The following is a 21,181-nucleotide window of genomic DNA, read 5'->3' as shown; positions in this document are numbered from 1 at the left end:
AAGTAAAGAAATATCAGTCTGGAATGAGAGTTTTCCTAAAAGGAGAATCATATTGGTTAAGCGGTTAGTGAAAGACAGACAGACATACATTATATCCTCCTCTCATATAAGGGAGTAGGGCTATTTAATTGGTCCGTTAAGATCTCGAAAACCAATTAAACAATTTAGTTCTCCTCTTTAGGGAAGCCTAGATAAGTCCCAGATAATTTTAGCCTACTTTGAATATTTATCTTGGGATAGTTTAATGCTATTTACTGCCCTCCCTCCCTCCAATTTGAAATAACTCTCCTCTGGATGCTAGTATTGAAAATTAAATAGTGAATAGGAACTTTATTTCACAAGTTCATAAAACTTTGTAATGGCTGCATGAAAAAATAGATCCAGGGAAGTAAGGAACATTCGACTGGAAATTGTCTGGTACCTATTTATTTGAAGGCTACATTAGTTACTTATCTTATATTGAATTTTAGATAGTTAATTAAAACTAGCAGAAACAAACTTTTCAACCTATAAACTGCAGGAGGGGCAATTTTTATCATTATTTGGGTTGTAGTCGGTACATAAATTTTATCTTTCATTGTCTTATCCCTTAAAATCCCTGCATTGCCTAAATGTCATTTGAATGCCATTTATTAATATTTACAGGAAACTGTGGAGAAATGTATTTTCATACAATAACTTTTCTCAAAACTTTAAATATTCATTGAAGAAATACAGATAGCATGACGCAAATATTGTATTTAAATTTAGTTAAAATATAAATAAATAGCAAAATAAGAATGACAACATACAAAAAATATCATAAAAGTCTCTCCTTGACAGATAGTTTACCTGTCTATGTATAAATACAACAGAACCTAACAGCCTCCAGGTACCTCCTTGACAGATAGTTTACCTGTCTATGTATAAATACTAAAGAACCTAGCAGCCTCCAGGTACCTCCTTGACAGATAGTTTACCTGTCTATTTATAAATACTACAGAACCTAGAAGCCTCCAGGTACCTCCTTGACAGATAGTTTACCTGTCTATGTATAAATACTACAGACACAGCAGCCTCCAGGTACCTCCTTGTTTACTTGTTTTTGTATAAATACTACATAACCTAGAAGCCTCCACCTACCTCCTTGACAGTTTACCTGTCAATGTATAATTACTACAGAACCTAGCAGCCTCCAGGTACCTCCTTGACATATAGTTTACCTGTCTATGTATAAATACTATAGGACCTAGCAGCATCCAGGTACCACCTTGACACATAGTTTACCTGTCTATGTACAATTACTACAGAACCTAGTAGCCTCCAGGTACCTCCTTGACAGATAGTTTACCTGTCTATATATAATTACTACAGAACCTAGCAGCCCAAGGTACCTCCTTGACAGGTTGTTTTATCTGTCTATGTATAAATACTATAGGACCTAGCAGCCTCCAGAACCACCTTGACACATAGTTTACCTGTCTATGTATAATTACTACAGAACCTTGTAGCCTCCAGGTACCTGCCTGACAGATAGTTTACCTGTCTATGTATAAATACTTCAGAACCTAGCAGCCTCCAGGTACCTCCTTGACAGATAGTTTACCTGTCTATGTATAAATACTATAGGACCTAGCAGCCTCCAGGTACCTAATTGACAGATAATTTACCTGTCTATGTATAAATACTACAGAACCTAGTAGCCTCCAGGTACCTCCCTGACAGATAGTTTACCTGTCTATGTATAAATACTATAGAACCTAGTAGCCTCCAGGTACCTTCTAGACAGATAGTTTACCTGTCTATGTTTAAATACTATAGAACCTAGTAGCCTCCAGGTACCTTCTAGACAGATAGTTTACCTGTCTATGTATAAATACTTCAGAACCTAGCAGCCTCCAGGTACCTCCTTGACAGATAGTTTACCTGTCTATGTATAAATACTATAGGACCTAGCAGCCTCCAGGTACCTCCTTGACAGATAGTTTACCTGTCTATGTATAAATACTACAGAACCTAGCAGCCTCCAGGTACCTCCTTGACAGATAGTTTACCTGTCTATGTATAAATACTACAGAACCTTTCAGCCTCCAGGTACCTCCTTGACAGATAGTTTACCTGTCTATGTATAAATACTACAGAACCTAGTAGCCTCCAGGTACCTCCTTGACAGATAGTTTACCTGTCTATGTATAAATACTATAGAACCTAGCAGCCTCCAGGTACCTAATTGACAGATAATTTACCTGTCTATGTATAAATACTACAGAACCTAGTAGCCTCCAGGTACCTCCTTGACAGATAGTTTACCTGTCTATGTATAAATACTATAGAACCTAGTAGCCTCCAGGTACCTTCTAGACAGATAGTTTACCTGTCTATGTATAAATACAACAGAACCTAACAGCCTCCAGGTACCTCCTTGACGGTCAACATGAAGCATCCGAAGAATCTGAAATAAAAAGAATATTATACATTAAATTTCATGTTGGGTTTTATTTAAGAAAAAGTAAATATGTAAACCATATCATTTTTTAAAGTGTCTTATAACCGGCGGATATCAATCGTTTTCAAAGCCATCCTGAAAAATAGATTTTACAGATTGCTTTTCCTACCTGAAGAAACCTGATGCCTCTGATGGCTGAAGTAGCAAAAACCTGACCATTGCTACCCACAGACAGAACAACTATGGATGCGGTAACCACTATCAAATCTGTAATTACAAAATTAAATTATATTTTTCTTATTATTTAATCTTTTTGTAAATATTTTAAATCAAATATCATTTAATTCAATTAATAAGAAAGGGACTTAAAGAATTAGCAGCTCATGTAAACCTTTAATTTTGATGCATTTACATAAAAAGTGTTGCTTTAGGAGAAATCAAACACTAAAATATCGAAGCTGGTCAAAAGAAGCAGCTTATGATGCCTTACAATACAATACAATTGATCAATGATAGATCAGTATACATTTATATTGACCAAGAGTAAAATGTATAATGGCCCAACATTTGTCTTGTATGAAGTTATTTTTTAATAGGTGCTATTAGCTGCTTCGGTAAAAATGTCTTCCAAAAAAAAAAGAAGACAAATGTTACAACATTGGCCAAACTTTTACGGCTGGCGTCATGTTAGAAGTAATTATGATGTAAATCAGGATACTTCGGTTAAAATTTGTAATTTTTTATATGAAACTCCCTTAACTGTTGTACATATTCAAAGACATAAAATGAAACATCCTTACTTTTATTTCATACTTTTCATTTTCTATTAAAATTGAGATTTATTATGGGAGAAAAATTGAGATACTAATTTTTACTACAATCAAAATACTTTAACCTTTGTCCAGTTGCATACTAGCTTAGTAGCTGACCAAATATCATTAATAATCAACATACAAATATAACACAAAGTTAAGTACTAAGTACATGCATATGGGCGTATTCCCTCAAAGTGCATTGTTGAACACTGAAACCCCTTAATTTTAAATAAGTGTTGGGGGGGGGGGGGGGGGGGGTAATGATTTTTTTTATTACTTTAGGTTAGGCGTGGTTTGGTAAGGTTATGTACTGGGTAGCACAGCAGGGTTAAGTGACCTAAATTTATTTGAAAAATAAGAGAAGGCGGATTTCCAGTGATTAATGTGCTTTTTGAGGGGAAGCACTTGACACAAATTAAATTACATGCATTTCATAAACATAAATATGTACACATTGTGACATTATAATTACTTATTCAAGTAAGTGTTGTTATTAAAAAATACCCACTATGAATACTTGTATTACTAAAGCTACTCTATAATTTGGAATAGCCGTTTGTCTACTATTTGATAAAGACATTTGTTTTTAAGTAATGATTTCCAAGACCATTGGGCTTCTACTCTATAAATATTTTTCTCCATCCATAGCACATTGATCAAAGATATTGAATTTTCCGAATTTTGTATTCTGCTTTTTAAGATAGCATAATTTCTTTGATAGCCCCTACCCAATAAGCATATCTTTTATCATTAAAAATATCTATCCACCAATTAAGTTTAAATTTGCTTCGTATGAATGTTGCTATCTTTATACCTTTATAATTATCGACAAGTTTTTTTTTTAACTTTTAGTCTAACATAAAAGTTGTGTATTGTAACCTTTGTAAAGAAAGTAATTAAAGTTTGCCACTTTATTCGTCATTGTTATTAAGCAACTAGAGGTGGCGTTCTAAAATTATCCCGCTATAATCTAGATTGAATATTAATCTTTTTCTTCCATTGTCCTATCCCTGTTTAAAGTATTAAAGTATTTATAATTTTGCCTCTCTTTCTTTAAAATATTTTAGGATCCTAATATTTTTTATTTTTTTTATTTAATTATTTTAAAACTAAGTTTTCTTTTATTTACTATATTATAAATTTAAATTTTCTGTTTTGTGAATATAAATTTAATACTTCAATATAACTCAAATAGCAACATGAAATAAAAGAAGAATTTATTCTTCATGTAGTAAAATAATGGGTCATATCGTTCTGGTCAATGAGAGTTTATTATGGATTATTGGAGCACTATGGGTTTTAAACACTTAATATTTGGAAAACTTGAGCTCATATATAGACATTTATTTCCTATATAAATCTTTCATGGATCTTGATGCAATAAATCAGGCCGTTTTGTACATGTTGAAAATTGGAAGATTTCATTAAACAAAAGTTCCCGCAAATATAAGTATTAAATAAGGGAAATTGTGTTCATAAGCAGCGTAGCAATAACAAGATATAAGTATCTTAGATAAAATTTAATTATTAAGTAAGATTAAAAAACGTCATACTGTACAAACGACCAATGATTGGCCAATACACAGACTAAACTACCAATGGCAGGCCATTACACATTTCATTTAACCAATGGTAGGCTAGTATGACATCATTTTATAGGCACTATAAAAAACTTCTTTTTTCTTAGTGGTCTAAGTTGTTATATACAAAAAGAAGAAATTTAATCAAATGAAAGGGATTTAAATAAATTTGAATTAAAAAAAATATACTTTTCATATACAAGATTGGATTATATTGATTATAGAGTTGCTACGCTTTCTAAATTGTACCTAGCTGTTCATTACATCATGACATCTTTGAAATTGATAAGATGATTTCAACGATAAAAATATAGCACGAGGAGACCAACCCTAATTGTAAAATGCTTTACTTCTCAAAATATTTTAATACCAATAAAAAGTAAAATAATTAGTGTAAGTTTGAACTTAACAAAACATTTAAAACAAATTTTATTACTTTTTTATTTTTTATATTTATCAAAGATGTTAAACTCTTTCATTTTGATACACTTACATGCATTAATATAATCATCATATCTTATAAACGTTTAATATTAGAATTAATAATCTAATGGCAGTTCTGAAATTCGATAAAATTGGTTTCTAACAGCCAACTGTCTATGAAACGTTAAAATAAAATGTTTAATTACACTAAAACACATACATGCTTATTAGTATCTTGCTTCTGAATTTTAAACATTTAATCTAACATTATTTCTGTATCGTTTTTAGATTTTTATTCTAAATTATTTTTTATTGAATTGATACATTAAATTGATCAAAATACAAATATTACCATTAAAGATAACAGCCCAGTTATTTCAGATACTCCAACCTATCCGCTTGTTTTGGGCCAAGGAATTTTCCTTACTATTACTATCTTGCATCTGACATAGCAGCAGTATATAGATTTTGCTACGTTTTACGCATATACGGGTATAAGATAACCTTACTGAGTAATTTCTTATTAAAACTTTTTATTTTATTAAATGAAATATATACATTATACATATAATAATGGTTTAGGCCAAATAATTTTATTTATCTCAACTTTTGCTTACTTTATTATAATACTTTATACACTTTATTTATTGTTTTTCAATAACAAAAACAATATTATACCAGATATAATTTTCTCTCCATAGAATGTAGGACTTACTTATAGATGTAAATTAGTCAAATGATCAGGAAAGCAAAGATTATTAAATAAACAAGGATGACAACATCCATAAAAGCGAAGCACAGAAACGGTAAGGCAAACGAACATTAATACTTGTATAGTGTCAGAACTGAATAATCAGAATATAAATGTATAAGAGTCAACGCAAAATTGTAAGTAAATTTGTTGAAAAACAGCTTGATTCAGGATAATGTTTATGGACATACTTACATTTTTAGGACTTGATTATAGAGTTGCTTCGCTTATTACATTATACTTTGTTGTCCCAGGAATCAATACACCAAAAATCAGATCAATCGGATGATCAGATCACATAAAAATTTGTTGTTAAAAAAGTAAAAAAATCAACATGTTTAAAATGGACGTACGGACATTTTGGTGATGATTATAGAGTTGCTACGCTTTCTAAATCGTACCTAACTATTAAAGGAATCACCATGCAAAATTTAAAATCGATAGGACAATTCTAACATGCCTAAATTAACGAAAAAAACTATCCGTTACGGACGTACGGACGGACCGACCCTAATTATAGAAAAGCTTCGCTTTTAAAAATCAATAATAGACTATTTGTGTTTGCGATTTTGAAAAGTATACCCACTGAACTCACTACAACAGATGATCATTGACCGATTCGTTGTGATTAAAGAGTAGCTTATTTACATAAAAATACTTTATATATCAAGTATTTTATAACTCTTGTACTTTCATTAAGTACCAATAAAAACATAAATAAAACTCTTAGTTACATCAATAAAACAAGTTCAATTATGTCTATAGGTAGAATAGGAGAAAAAACGTCATTAATTTAAAAAGAATATAAAAAGTTAGTTAAATAGAAAAGAAAATCTCCCTCCTTACAACCTAAGGGTATCTCAGGGAAGGTTGTGAGATTATATTCTGACAAATTGCGACAGCAAATGTCAACAACGTAAAACTTAATTATTTATAGAGTTGTGACCTCCTCAGATGAATAAAATCACTGATAAGATAATTAAATATTTATTATATTTCAAAATATGTAACTTTTAATTACATTTGGAGAACTATCTTCCTTTCTTTATTTTATTTATTTCCATTTTTTTTCTTATTGTGTGAAATATTAAATACTAGCGGTTATGCCCCTAGAGGCCTCTAGGGGTAGGTAAAATATTTTCTTTTCAATCTGCTGTTTCCAAAATATATTTTTTTGCTACTAGATGGGGTTAGTTATATTTTTTGCAATTTCTCCTGACAGGGTGGTGATACCCTCCCACAAAATAGCTATAAACCTTTCCAAGACCTATAAGAATCTACACTCTGAAGCAGAACCATATCGGTTTTAGTTGTTAAAGATGATTGCTGAAACGGAAATATATCTTCATGTCTTATAGTAATTCTATATAAGGAAAGCCTTATGTAGGTTTTTAGGCTTTTTTGTTAGGGAGTGGGAGGGTGGGTTACCCAAGTACAACTCCCTCCCCCCCTTCCTTTATGATTTAAGGTCGTTCTTTCTTTAGATTATTCCACTTACATTGTAAACATTGTATTATGCAACAGTCAGAGAAAATAAAACTATGCACAGTTATGGAATCTCGACGACAAAGATTTTTTTATCCAATCTTGACAAGTGAGGTATTTTTGGAAAGAGGAATATATATAGAAAACGCCTATGAAAATTAGAAAATCCGCAGAAATCATATTTGCAAGTTATTTGCAAAAATCTGCAATGCTAATTTGCAAAATTAATTTTATGCCTTAAATGACTTATTTAGAAAAAATCTTTTTATGAAATGTGATTATCTATAAGTTTAGAACATACTTAGGGCAAAAAAAATTTCTTTAGTGTTACTTTTTCACCTTATATATGAAAAAAGCAGTTTCTCACATTTTATGATAAAAAAAGGTATAGGAACAAAAAATATGTTTTTTCTTGTTGTAAACACAATAATTGGCATAAAATCTATCATCCTAAATGTAAAAATCAGATATAGAATCCTTTTTAGAGCAAAAATAGTGCAAAAAGTAACCAAGACATTTTTGCAAAGTATGAAAATCTGAAGAAAATAGTTCTTTTTGATTTTGATATACATATCAGATAAATGTATATAAAATTAGTGATCAAAAACTATAAAAACAAGTTATAACTTTTTCAACCCTATCATTGATTAAAATGCACTTTTAGGTTTACTTATTACCAAAGTAGCACATAAAAACTCTTTTTATTAAGTTATTAAACAAAATAAATTCAAATCAACAATTAGGCGTTTTTTATAATGCAGTAGACCATTTTGTAGTTGGTTTTTTGGCATTTATTTTGTTTAATTACATCATAAAAAGAGTTTTTATGCACTACTTTGGTAATTCTAAAACCTAAAAGTGCAATTTAATCAATGACAGTGTTGAAAAAACTTATAACATGTTTTATAGTTTTTGATAACTAATTTTATATACATTTCTCTGATATGTATATCAAAAGCAAAAAGAACTATTTTCTTCAGATTTTCATACTTTGCAAAAATGTCTTGGTTACTTTTTGCACTATATTAGCTCTAAAAAAGGATTCTATATCTGATTTTTACATTTAGGATGATAGATTTTATGCCAATTATTGTGTTTACATCAAGAAAAATCATATTTTTGTTCCTATACCTTTTTTTATCATAAAATGTGAGAAACTGCTTTTTTCATATATAAGGTGAAAAAAGTAACACTAAAGAAATTTTTTTGCCCTAAGTATGTTCTAAACTTATAAATAAACACATTTCATAAAAAGATTTTTTCTAAATAAGTCATTTAAGGCATGAAATTATTTTTGCAAATTAGCATTGCAGATTTTTGCAAATAACTTGCAAATATGATTTCTGCGGATTTTCTAATTTTCATAGGCGTTTTCTATATATATTCCTCTTTCCAAAAATACCTCACTTGTCAAGATTGGATAAAAAAATCTTTGTCGTTGAGATTCCATAACTGTGTATGTAAAAGTTTTGACACTAACCATGAAAAAAATAGTTAATGAGGTTAATTGAGAAAAAAGACGCATATAGTTTTACTGGAAAATAGAATAAAAAATCGTTAAAACAATCATTTTAAGATTGATAAACTGGAATGATATTGTCCTATGTTGATCCGCAAACATTTTTATGTAGAAATACAGCAGAGATATGAGGCCATATTAAAATTAAACATAGCCAAAGACATGCTGAGAAAAGCAAATAAAAAAAAAATAATTAAGGTTGTTATATAAAAAACAACATTCACATTAAGGGATATTAAGGGGCAATAAATTTATATCTTCAATTATAATAATCAAATTATAACAAAACATAATTAAGTTTGAACACTTTTAATTTTTACAACCCAATCAAAGGTTGTTTGCTATATGAAATTAGAACTTTTGGAGTTAATATGATTTATATGCTACTAGCGGCTTCTCCCTAGCCTCTAGGGGCTTTGCCCCAAGAGGTATTTAAAAAAAAAAAAAATTAAGTATTACTGGTACTGCTGCCAGTAGTTTTATGTGAACTAACTTCCCCATAAACAAAATAAAAAAATTGGGGAGGAATTTTTTTTCGGGGGGGGGAGGGGTGTCCCACCCCCCAAGAAAATAGCCTAAAACCTTCACAGGACCAGTAGGTATATTCCCTGAAGAGTAGAATCCGATCGGTTCAGTGGTTACCGAGATCTTAAGGAACGGACGGACGGACAGACATCATTCTACTTTGTATTATAGGTTGCTCCTTCCCTCTCTGTTAAAAACTGAATGGCAGTTTTGTTTATAAAATCCTCTGCTAACATAATAAAATGCAAAGTTAAATAAGAAATTTAAAACATTTTGTACAATTAGCAAATAATTATAAAAGGTATATCATTTACAAAAGTTAAGTCTAGAAGAAGAAGAAAAACAATAAAGCTAATCACAAACGGTTTATTAGGGACCCCTTAAAAATAAGGGTATCTTTAGCCTTACTTTAGTTTAGGGGAGATAGTCTACCCTTAAAGGAAGCCTGTAAGAAATACCACGCTTTGACTGCTGAAAGACTGCCACAAGTAGACCCATCACCCCAAATTTGAAGCCTTCAGCTTCTATAACAAAAAAGTTCTAGGCATTTTAAATTGACATTTTATATACAATGGAAATTTTGAAAGAAATTCAATGCTAATGTTAGAAATTTTGAAATTAAACTACGTGGCCTAGAAACAAAATTATAAGCTTATTTTTGTCAGAAATTTAGGTTGCCCGTAACTAATTATATTTTTACAATAAAAATACCCATTTTTATAGTCAAAATCATTAAAAAAAATTAAGTTTAACTTGCATTGTACCGAATGTACTGTAGCCAATCAGAAGGCTGAATCAGCTAAACAACCAATCACAGCTGAGCTTGTATAAGTTTCCCCCTTTGTGTCCGCTATGATTTTCGTTTACAAATGCAATTTAAATCGATTTTTTTTCATAGATTTTGACTATAAATGTAGTGTTTTTAATGTAAAAATGTAATCAGTTACTGGTAATCTAAGTTTCTGACAAAGATAAGGTTATAATTTTGTGTCTAGGCGACGTAATTTAATATTGTTTTTTCTTTTATGAGCATTGGAAATCTTTCAAAATATCAATGTACATAAAATACTATTTTGAAATGCCTAGAACTTTTAGGTTATTGAAGCTGAAGGCTTCAAATTTGGGGTATTGGGTCTACTTGTGGCAGTCTTTCAGCAGTTAAAGCGTGAGAGTTCTTGCAGGCGTCCTTTAAATTTAGTAATGTCAAGCTTAGGTAAAGATTTTGATAGGAATACTTTAGCCTTACATAAACCTATCATATCAATATCAGGTACTCTAAGTTGTCTTCCTTTGCCAGCCCCCCCTCCACATCTATCCTTTTCAAACGATTCCCCCCCAATGAATAGCCGCCATAACACTCACCATTCCCCTCCCCCCCCCCGTCCCTTAGTGTTCTTTCAATTGGGGTTATATAAGAAAAGTTTCATTAGACTTAGAGGCGTTAAAAATTATCATGAGGCTGTATTTTCTATTTTAAGTTTTCTACATTTTTTCCCTTAATCTTAATCTTGTTTTTACTAATTAAGAGATTTTTTAGCTGATTAATAAAAACTCTTCCTATCTTTTAAGTAAAAGATTTAGGAATCCCTATCATAAACCCCTCTCCCTTTATGATGCCCCAGCCTTATAAATCCTCCCTTTTCATATAATTCTCCACCTAGGTTTACCTAAGGGTGTCGTTAATTTATTAAAAAAAAATAATGAATAAAATTGTTTCTTAGCTTAACAATTTGATATATTTTTTTAACAAAAAATTTTGTGGATTAAATTAAACTTTAATACAATAGAAAAAAATCTTATAGATTCATATAGAGCTAAAAGCATACTCTTTGTAATAAGTTTTAAATATAACTCTTTGTAGAATTTAATTTTCACGTCGCCATAGTTGTTCATTCAATTTAACAAAAAAGGATCAAAGATTCAGCACTTTTTCCATTTCAAATATTTGATTATGAGTCATGTGATTTATCTATATTTCATGTAGTGCCTGTATACCAAGCAAAGAAATCACTCTGTACAAAAAAAATTAAAATCTTTCTTTATAAATCTTACATCTTTAAAGTTTAGAAAAGTAGCCGCAATTATGTATAACAAATATAGGATGTATGTCTGTGTGTGCATGGGAATTAAATAGAAACTTTGAAGCTATTTAAGGCCATAATATTTTTTTTTAATTCAAGCTAAAAGAACGATTTGCTGTTTTTAAAAATAACCAAAAAAATAATAAGGAAGTACAGCAGTACTACAGTATAATTAACCAATAGATATAATAGAACTAGATGGTCAATCAGGATCCATAATTTGTGAGACTTAACCCTTAACAGTTGGGCCCCTTGCCGCACCTTTATCAGTAGTTCAATGCCCCCCCTTCCCCATTATCTCAGCTCTTATTAAAGCTAGAGGGCTAAAAAAAATTGTACATGTCCCCTATTTGATAATGAATTTTCGCTTCCTCCACACTTTTATTCAACAACCTTTGTTTTTACATCCTTTTTTACTTAGGGGGGGGGGGGATCACCAAAAAAAACATAAAAAAAAACTTAAGACAAAATACAGCTTTTTGGGAGATATATTTTTCATCCCCTCCATTTTATTTTATTTGGGGGAGGGTTTCCTGAACCCAATAAAACATCCCCCCAAACCTGTAGTAGTACATCCTCATCCTTATACTAAAGTAACAGGAAGTTTGTGTGTCTGTCTGTGTATCTGTACTGAAGGATCTCGCTAACCGCTGAACCGATTGGGTTCTCCTTAACAAGGTAGCTTCTCATAAGTCCCGGGAAGGTTTATAACTATTTTCTTGGGGGGTGGGATAACCCCAACGCCCCCAAAAATGAAAAATACCCCCCCCCACAATTTTTTTTTAAAATTTTTTAACTAAAATTAAAAATGATGATGGGGGGGCACGCAAACCCCCCCAAAAAAAAATTTTTCTACCCAACAAAATTTTTTTTTACTTTTTCTTATAAAATCTAAAATAAGATATTGGGTAATCAAATTTGACTCCTCCTCCTCAAGTGCCCCTAGAGGCCTCTAGGGGCATAGCCGCTAGTAAGAAATATAGGTATACAAGTCAATTTCAGGTTCCATGTATAATTCTGAAGGTCCTGATCCTCCAGGCATAGATGTCCAAAGAGGGGGTGAAGTGGGGATTAACCCCCTCAAACAATTTGAGGAGGGATAAATACCCCCCCCCCCCAAATTAAAAAATCTCTAACAAAAAAATTTTTGGCGCGCTTCCAGTGCATTTTTAGTACTAAATATTTAATAAAATTTAAATTACCCCCCAAAAAATTTTACCCCAGGAGTAAATTTGGGGGGGGGGGGTAAACAAAATTTACCCCTGCAAACAGATTTCAGTTGGGGTAATTACCCCCCCTAAGCAAATTTTACCCCCAGTGTAAAAATTTTAAGGAGGTTAAAAAAAATTTGCGGCACGCTTCGCACGCCATTTTTTCCCCCTTTGACAAGAAAAATCCTTTTAGTGAGTGTGGAAGGTCACCCCTTTTCAAAAAAAAAAATTAATTTGAAATTGAAGACAAAACATTTTTTAAGAGGGTCACCCCATCCCCAGAAAAATTAAAAGTGGAAGAAAAAAATATTTGTACCGGGGGGTGTGGGAAGTCACCCCATTTCATGGAAGAAAAATTTTAAAATGGAAGATAAAAAAATTTTAGATAAAATTTTTTTATGGGGGTGTGAGAGGTCACCTCACCCCAAAAAAAATTCAAAAATAAAAGAAAAAAATTAAAAAATTGAAAATGGGAACCCAGTATTAGTGTCAGACTGATTATGACGTAACAAAAGAAATTAGCCAATGAGAGGCCACTATGAATTTTACCATTGGTCAATAATGTCCTGTCATTGGCTAATTTTTTTTGTTACGTCATAATCAGTCCGACACTATTACTGGGTTCGAAAATGGAAGTTAATTTTTTTTTAATTTAAGGGGGTTTGGGAGGGTACTCAACCCCCAAAAAATATAAAATAAAAGAAAAGTATTTTTTTAAAAATTTAAGGTGGTGTTGGAGATCACCCACCCATGAAATAAAAAAGTTGAAAAATTAACAAAGGGGTTTGTCTTATAGGAACCGCTTTATATGTATAACAGAATTTGATGCCAGATAGACCATCTAGATCTTAAATATCTATTCATTGGTTGTCAAAGGTGTTTTAAAACAAGTTAAAGAAGAAAGAAAAATTACCTGCTTTCTCATACCTTTAAGAATACCTTAATTTATTTAGGTGTCCCTAACTTTTAATGTAAGCCTACCTTAAAGTTTTACTAAAAACCTTACATAAGTTTCCTAAGTAACCTTTATCAACCCCCCCCCCCTTCCCCTCTCTTCTCTCCTCTACCTGCTTTCTTTCCAATTAAGTACCCTTTAGCTATACCTAACTCTTTATGTAAAGCTAGTCTAATCCCCTCCCCCTTTTCAATGCCCCTAACTCATATATCAACCCTTTTGATCCACTTCTCCAAGCCTTACTTATGAAAAATAAAGGTTACCTTAATTAATTTTAAAATAATAAGAATTAAAATTCTTTCATATGCAGACAATTTGATGTCGACTTTGTGTGGATTATTTTTAATTTTACTACAATAGAAAAAAATTATAAGGCAAGATCTTATAGAAATAAAAGCTACTCTTTGTAACAAACATATCAAATTTGATAATATGTGACTCTTTGTAGATTTTAATTTTAACATCTATATAGATGTTCATTCATTTTAACAAAAAAGTACATAGATTCAACACTTGCTTATTTCTAATATTCGATTATGTGTCATGTGTTTTACCTATATTTCACATGGTGCCTATACCAAGGTAAGAAATCACTATATAACAAGGATGACAACATCCATAAAAGCGAAGCTCTGAAATGGAAGGACAAACAAACTTTAACACTTGTAGATTGTCAGAACTTAATTAGCAGAATATTAATGCATCAGTACAAAGAATATTGTAAGTAAATTTGTTGCAAACTGCCTTAATGGATGATACTGTTTAAGGACATACTAACATTTTTGGGACTTGTTTATAGAGATGCTTTACTTATAACATTTTACCTTGTTGCATAAGAAATCAGTTTTCAAAAAAATCTGAAGAATCGGATAATTTTAATATACAAAAATTTGTTGTCAAAAAAGTTAAAAATCGACATGTTTCAAATGGACGTACGGACATTCTGGTATTGATTATAGAGTTTCTAAATTGTACCTACAGGAATCATCATGCAAAGTTTGGAATCGATAGGACAATTCTAACCTGTTTAAACTAACGAAAAGAGCTAACTCTCTGTGACGAACGTACGGACGGACCGACCCTAATTATAGAAAAGCTTCGATTTTAAAAAACGTTTTTTAACATAACTTAAAAATCTAACATCTTTAAATATTAGAGGGGTTGTAGCTATCATGTATAACAAAAACAGGATGTGTGTCTGTGTGTGTGGGACTTCTTAAAAACTAATGAAGGCTATAATTTTTTTTAATTTTTAAGCTAAAAGAACAATTAGCTGTTTTAGATAATAACCTTTAAAAAAATATTCTACAGAGAAAGTACAAAAGTATAGTATAATGAACCAATAGATATAGTAGATCTAGATGGTAAATCGGGCCCAACTTAATAAGGAATTTCCAAAGAGTTATCTTTATCCCAAAAAAAGTTAACTATTTAAAGATGATTTCTTATATATGTTATGTTGTATGCTTTACATCATGTGAGGGAAGAAATTTTTTAACCATATGATTAACCTAAGCAAAGGCTTATCCTAAGAAAGACTATTTATAGCTGATTCATTTTGCGAATGATATGAAAGGATAATTGCTCTTTCTAACCAAATTCTGTTTACTTTCCAACCAATATATGGCAGATTGTTCCTCCCCTGTATTCCTATTGGCTGAATTTGGGAGTATGTATCTATATTATACCTTTTAATAATTCTTTCTTGATAATTTCTTTATTGGTGTTCCTTTATTTCTTCAAAACTTGAATGACAGCTTTAAATGACTTATTTTTGATTAAAGTATTTTCTGGCAATGCTTCGCCTATCTATTATTAAGTGTTGATTTAGGGAAAAGAACACTGAAAACTTTTTTTACTATAATAAGAAAATTGCTAATAAAACATCACATGTTTTATTTTAATAGAGAAAGAGGGGACAATGGGCTATTTATTACTAGCTTATACCAATAACGAAATTAATTTTTTTTTAATCACAAACTTGGTTTTCAGCTTTATTACATTTGTCCCCAACATTTCAAAATAACAATTTCTTATTTTTTGGAATAACAACATTTTGAAAATTTGATTGGTTGTTTCATTAAGTTGAGTGTTCAAACGTTTCAACACTCAATTTTAATTTACAGTAGGTGTATTTTTGTGTATCATCATTGGGGCTGTACATTAGTCTACTAGCTTTTGTCTTATCCCTGCTAACTTTATACCTGAGCTTGATCTTTAAATCATTTCAATGGTGCACGGGGTGGTTTAGCGCACCATTGAAATGATTTAAAGATCCAGCTCTGATTTATTTCATTTGTCCCCAACATTTTAAAATAATGTTTTCTTATTCGTTGGCTTAATAACTTTTGGGACTAGTAAAATTTGATTGGTTGTTTCATTAAGTTGATTGTTAAAATGTTTCAACCATAAATTTTAATTTACAGTAGGGGTATTTTTGTGTATCATCATTGGGGTTGCACATCAATTTATTGGCTTTTGTCTTATCCCTTTGGATGCCTGTTTTTTTAACCTTTCTTTGTGAATCTAATAACTTTTAAGTTTGAGGGGTAGCTGCTATTTTAAATAACAAAAATAGGATGTTTGTCTGTGAGCTGGGACGTCCAAATGGGGGGGAGGGGATGTAAACCCCCCCTCCCCACCTTCCCCCAAATAAATTTAGGTGTTTTTAAATATGGCTACGGCATATAACTAGGAGTTGAAAAAAACCTTTTGAACTCTACTCTAAGGTTTTTTGAAAAGATTTTTTAATTCCGACCATAAACAAAAAAGTTAGCATTTTGGGAGTTTGTGACCCACCTCCCATTTTCTGTGGGGGGGGGGGGGGGGGGTGGAAAATATTCCTCCCAAAAAGTTGTATTTTGTCCTAAAATTTTTTAAAAAAAATTTTTTAAGCTAAAAGAACAATTAATTTGCTGTTTTTAAAAATAACCAATTAAATTCTATTTGTTTGGCTTTAAGATTGCTTTTTTTTATGTAAAGTTGTACTTGTCATGAAAACCGTACATTAATTTGTAAGTACTTCTTGTCAACCCCCCTTCCCCTCTCCTAACATTTCTTCTTTTTGAATTTTTACCTGCTTTCTCTCCATTTAAGAACACTTTAAGTATACCTATTTCTTTATGTAAGCCTTCCTTAAAGTTATACTTACATTAATTTCTAAGTAACCCTTGTCTACCCCCCTTCCTTTCTTTATTGTCTACCTGCTTTCTCTCCAATTAAGAACCCTTTTAGTATACCCTATCTTTTTATGTAAGCCTCTCCTAGCGTTTCTTCATTTTGAATTTTTTTGGTTAAATAATGAAGTTAATTTAGAAAGTTTATGCTGAAGTTTTTTATGCATGGAAACTTTAGGCAGCTTTGAGAACCTGTTTTCCTTGAATTTTTGAAATTTTGAAAATTGTGTATTGCAGTTAAGAAATTTTGTTTTGGCTTATTTATAAAAACGTTTCCTAGTTTTATATGTATGGCTAAGCTTAACTAAAGTGTATGTAGCCTTTCTCAATGTAAAATTTAGGTAAGCCTTATAAAGTAAATTAAAATTAAAATAAAAATCATAAAATTAATGTTTTATGGACCAAAGATTTTTCAAGTTTACTAAAGTAAAAAAAAATGATTTAAGAAAGATCATGAATTAATAGTATTATACTCATTGTAATAAGTTTTTTTATATGTCTCTTTGTAAAATTTAATCTTAATAATCTTTTTTGTTGTTTATACATTTTAACCAAAAAGGTTTTTTAAATGTTTAGCATCTGCCCATTTGATTATAATTCTTGATTCGGACCATGCTAAGCAAATTGCGAATAAAAAAAATTATCCTTTACAAAATATTTTGAAGCAATTCTTATAAATCTACTATCTTTAGAGGGGTTTATGTATCTTTAGAGCAGAAAGATAGAATGTATGTCTGTGTGTGTCTGGACTAAGAACTGCGCATGAAAACAGTTTGTTTTATTTTAAAAAGTTTTTTTAAAGCAAGAATAACAGTTTCCTTTTTTTACAAATATAACAAATATAAGAAGCTTCCATGAAAAGAAACCGATTTATTCCAGAAGCTAGCGAGATATTTTAGACACCCTTTATTATATCTCTTTTTAATGGCCCTTGAATTTTTTACACTTTACTTTATTTTTAAATTTTGGCGTATATTAAGGAACATCTATGAACATATCTTTCATTTGTAAGTAGAGGAAATCAGGGATCTAAAGGGATAAGACAATAGTAGATAGATTGATATTCCGTCCAAATTGAATTTGGGGATGCCTAGGCAAAATTTTTGCATTTTAATTTTTACACCCCTTCCCCCCCCCCCCAACATAAAAAAGCTTGGACGTCCTTGTCCTGTACAATTAGTTATTGAAACGGTTGGATATTAAGATTAATAAACATACCACTTAAAATTTTGAAAAAAATTCCCAACAGTTATTAAGCTATTGAATAAGAAAGGGTTATAATAAAACTTTGGGGACTAATGTAATATTTTAGAAAGCCCAATGACCCCTCCCTTCCTGGATTGAATGAGAATGTGTACTTGCTTTCTAACTGACTTAACTAGATAAGATACCTTTTATATTTTAAGTATACCTAAGTAATTTTATGTAACCCTAATTAAATAATTAAGAAATAAAATTTAAAAAAATATGAAAGACAAGTCTTAATTAGAGCAAAGTTTTTTTTGTCTACATAAATAGAAAAAGAGAAATATTATAGATAACTAAAAGTGTACTCATTGTAATAAATTTTGAATTATGCCTCTCTAAATGTAGAATGAAATGATCACATATATTTTGTTGTTCATTCGTTTTAACGAAAAAAATAATTTGCAAATGTTTAGGACACCTGCCCATTTCCAATATTTGAATATGATTTGTGTTTTTTATATATATTTGGGGAGGTTAATTTACCATATTTTCTATTAAAAAAATCACCCTATAAAAATATTTTTAAGTAACTATTCTTTATAATTAGAAAAATCAAAAATATCTTTAAAGAGGCCTTAGATGGTTACTTGCTATTATTTATAACACAGATAGAATGTATGTGGCGGAATTTACAAGGAACCGTGCTCAAAAACTTAAAAAAGATAGGAATATTTTTCCAAAATTTTAGTTAGAAAAACAATTGGCTGTTTTAAGACATAACCCAAAAGGTACTCGTATATCATCAAACCTGCTTTTTCTTGACATAGCTTAATGTAACTAAGAACAAAATAGGAACCCCTAGTAAACTTTATAAGGTACCTTAAACCTTTCCTAAGTCTTACTTGACATTACTACATTTAGGAATACTTAACAATAACTAAGAAACTCCAAAGGTATACTTAACTAAAAGCTTACATAAGCCTGACATAAGAAAATACCATTAGGGACACTTATCTTCGTTTGTGATTCTCACTAATACCTCTTCAATTGTACTTGGACCATCTAAATATAAACCCTGATTTTGTTAATATACAATAAGAATTAAGTAGTAATGTTTTTTGTCTGTCCGTTTAGATCTCACTGACAACTGAATTGATTGAGTTCTCTAATTAAGGAAAGCTTTATATAGGAATAGGCAAAGACGTATAAGCTTTTTGGGGGAGTTGGGGGGGGGGGGGTAGAAAGGTTAAAAAGAGTCAATAAAATATATCCCAACCCCCAAAAACATACTTAGAGGGGAGCAATCACCCCCCCCCCTCTAATGTTTTTTTTTTTTTGGGGGGGGGGGGTATCATAAGAACTTTAGTTGATTCGAGTGAGATGTTTCCAAAAATAATCTTGTTGTAAACTTTTTATCATGAAATGTTGATTCTAAAACTATAAATAAACTTATACACATAAGAACAAAAGGAAACTTCGACCTTTTTGCCTATAGTCAAAAAATATGTAGGACAATATACAAGCTGTGTCTTTGATTGCACGACTCTTGCCTAAAATTAGTTTTGGTATGAGGTTTAAATTCATGTGGTGCATTTTCGATTTTAACGTCTTTAATTATGACTTGGCTATAGCCGAGATTCGAACTCATCGTCTTATATGTAACCAGCGAAGATGCTAAGTTTTACCCTACAAATGTAGATTAATTACGTTAGTTATCAAGAAAATATTTTGCTTTCTAAGATGGTTTTAGAAAATTTTATTTATAATCTATAACTCTCGGATGGTTTTAGGCTGTTTTTCTTTCCCCTTCCTCCCCCACTGAAGCAATAAGTGAAGCCACTAGTATTTTAAAATACTGTATTATCCTTTCTGTGAAAACTGTGTATTAGGATGATAACATGCAACTTAACTTTATAAATATCATATACTTTAGTTTCAGGGAGGGAGAGGACATTGTCAATTAATCTTTTTTTAAACCCCAATTTACTATCTAGAATATCATACTTAAAATTGGGAGAAAGAAAATTCATGTTGTCTATTATCACATCCCTTCATTACTGATATTTCTTAATTTAGAATGGCACTCCTCTGTACTCTCATATTACTAAGTACTTGTAGGCACTCAAATTAATTAATCGATAATTCTTAGGAATCTTAAGGTATGAGATACTGGACGATAAATTATTATAGCCATAATTATGATCAACAAAATTACCCCAAATGTACAGTATGACCCTCGAAAAAGTATTTTTTAGCATTTGCAGCCAATATTTCTCAATAAAATATTAAAAGATGCATATGTACTTGTTATCTATAAATTTTCACATCAGAGGATATCAAATTATTTTTTTTTTGCATCAATTAACAGCCGAGATTTTGAAAGCCAAAGTTTGGAAAATGCAGATGCTAAAAAATACTTTTTCGAGGGTCAATCTGTATATTAAAAGTTTGGATAGACGAATGAAAAATAAATCAAGATCCTCAATAATTTTGAGAATTTAAGAACGTGCGTTTCAACCAAAGTCTTTTAAAGGCAGAATTCTTGTGGGATAAGACAATGGATGAAAAATTTATATACATCCCAATTGAAGATCAACATAAAAGCTGTAGATTAAATATTTGTTGAAAAGTTTGGCCAATATTCGTTTGGAATTAACCAATAAGAATTCAATATATGTATTCAAAGTTCTTGAGCCAACGAATAAGATAACGAATAAAGGCGAAATATATAAAATGTAAAAAAAGTATAAATTAAATATAAAAGGTACTACAGATTTTTAAAAAAAATTCCATGCTAAATATGTTTAATATGATAATAGAAACAAAGACCACTGTCTTTTAATGGTCTTGTAAAAAAATTAAATATTAAAGGAAGCCTGCAAGAAATAACACGCTTTAACTGCTGAAAGACTGCCACAAGTAGACCCAATATACCAAATTTGAAGCCTTCAGCTTCAATAACAAAAAAGTTCCAGGCATTTCAAAATAGCATTTTATGTACAATGAAAATTTTGAAATATTTCCATTGCTCATAAAAGAAAAACAAT

General features: G+C 30.7%; 1 protein-coding gene across 1 annotated transcript in view; it reads right to left on the bottom strand.

Annotated features, from left to right (window-relative positions):
- The window catches only part of LOC145319072 (potassium voltage-gated channel subfamily KQT member 1-like), an 83,876-nt gene that overhangs the window by 36,103 nt on the left and 26,592 nt on the right, over positions 1–21,181 (bottom strand). The window contains exons 11-12 of the mRNA XM_080160899.1: positions 2,595–2,692; positions 2,354–2,431 (exon numbers count right to left, since the gene is read on the bottom strand). Of these exons, the coding sequence (XP_080017025.1) occupies positions 2,354–2,431; positions 2,595–2,692 (176 nt within the window). The remainder of the gene's footprint in view (positions 1–2,353; positions 2,432–2,594; positions 2,693–21,181) is intronic.

Source organism: Acartia tonsa, chromosome 5 (assembly GCF_053477335.1).
Source record: "Acartia tonsa isolate MP-2025a chromosome 5, ASM5347733v1, whole genome shotgun sequence".
NCBI lineage: Eukaryota > Metazoa > Arthropoda > Copepoda > Calanoida > Acartiidae > Acartia > Acartia tonsa.
This window is presented reverse-complemented; position numbering and strand designations above follow the sequence as displayed.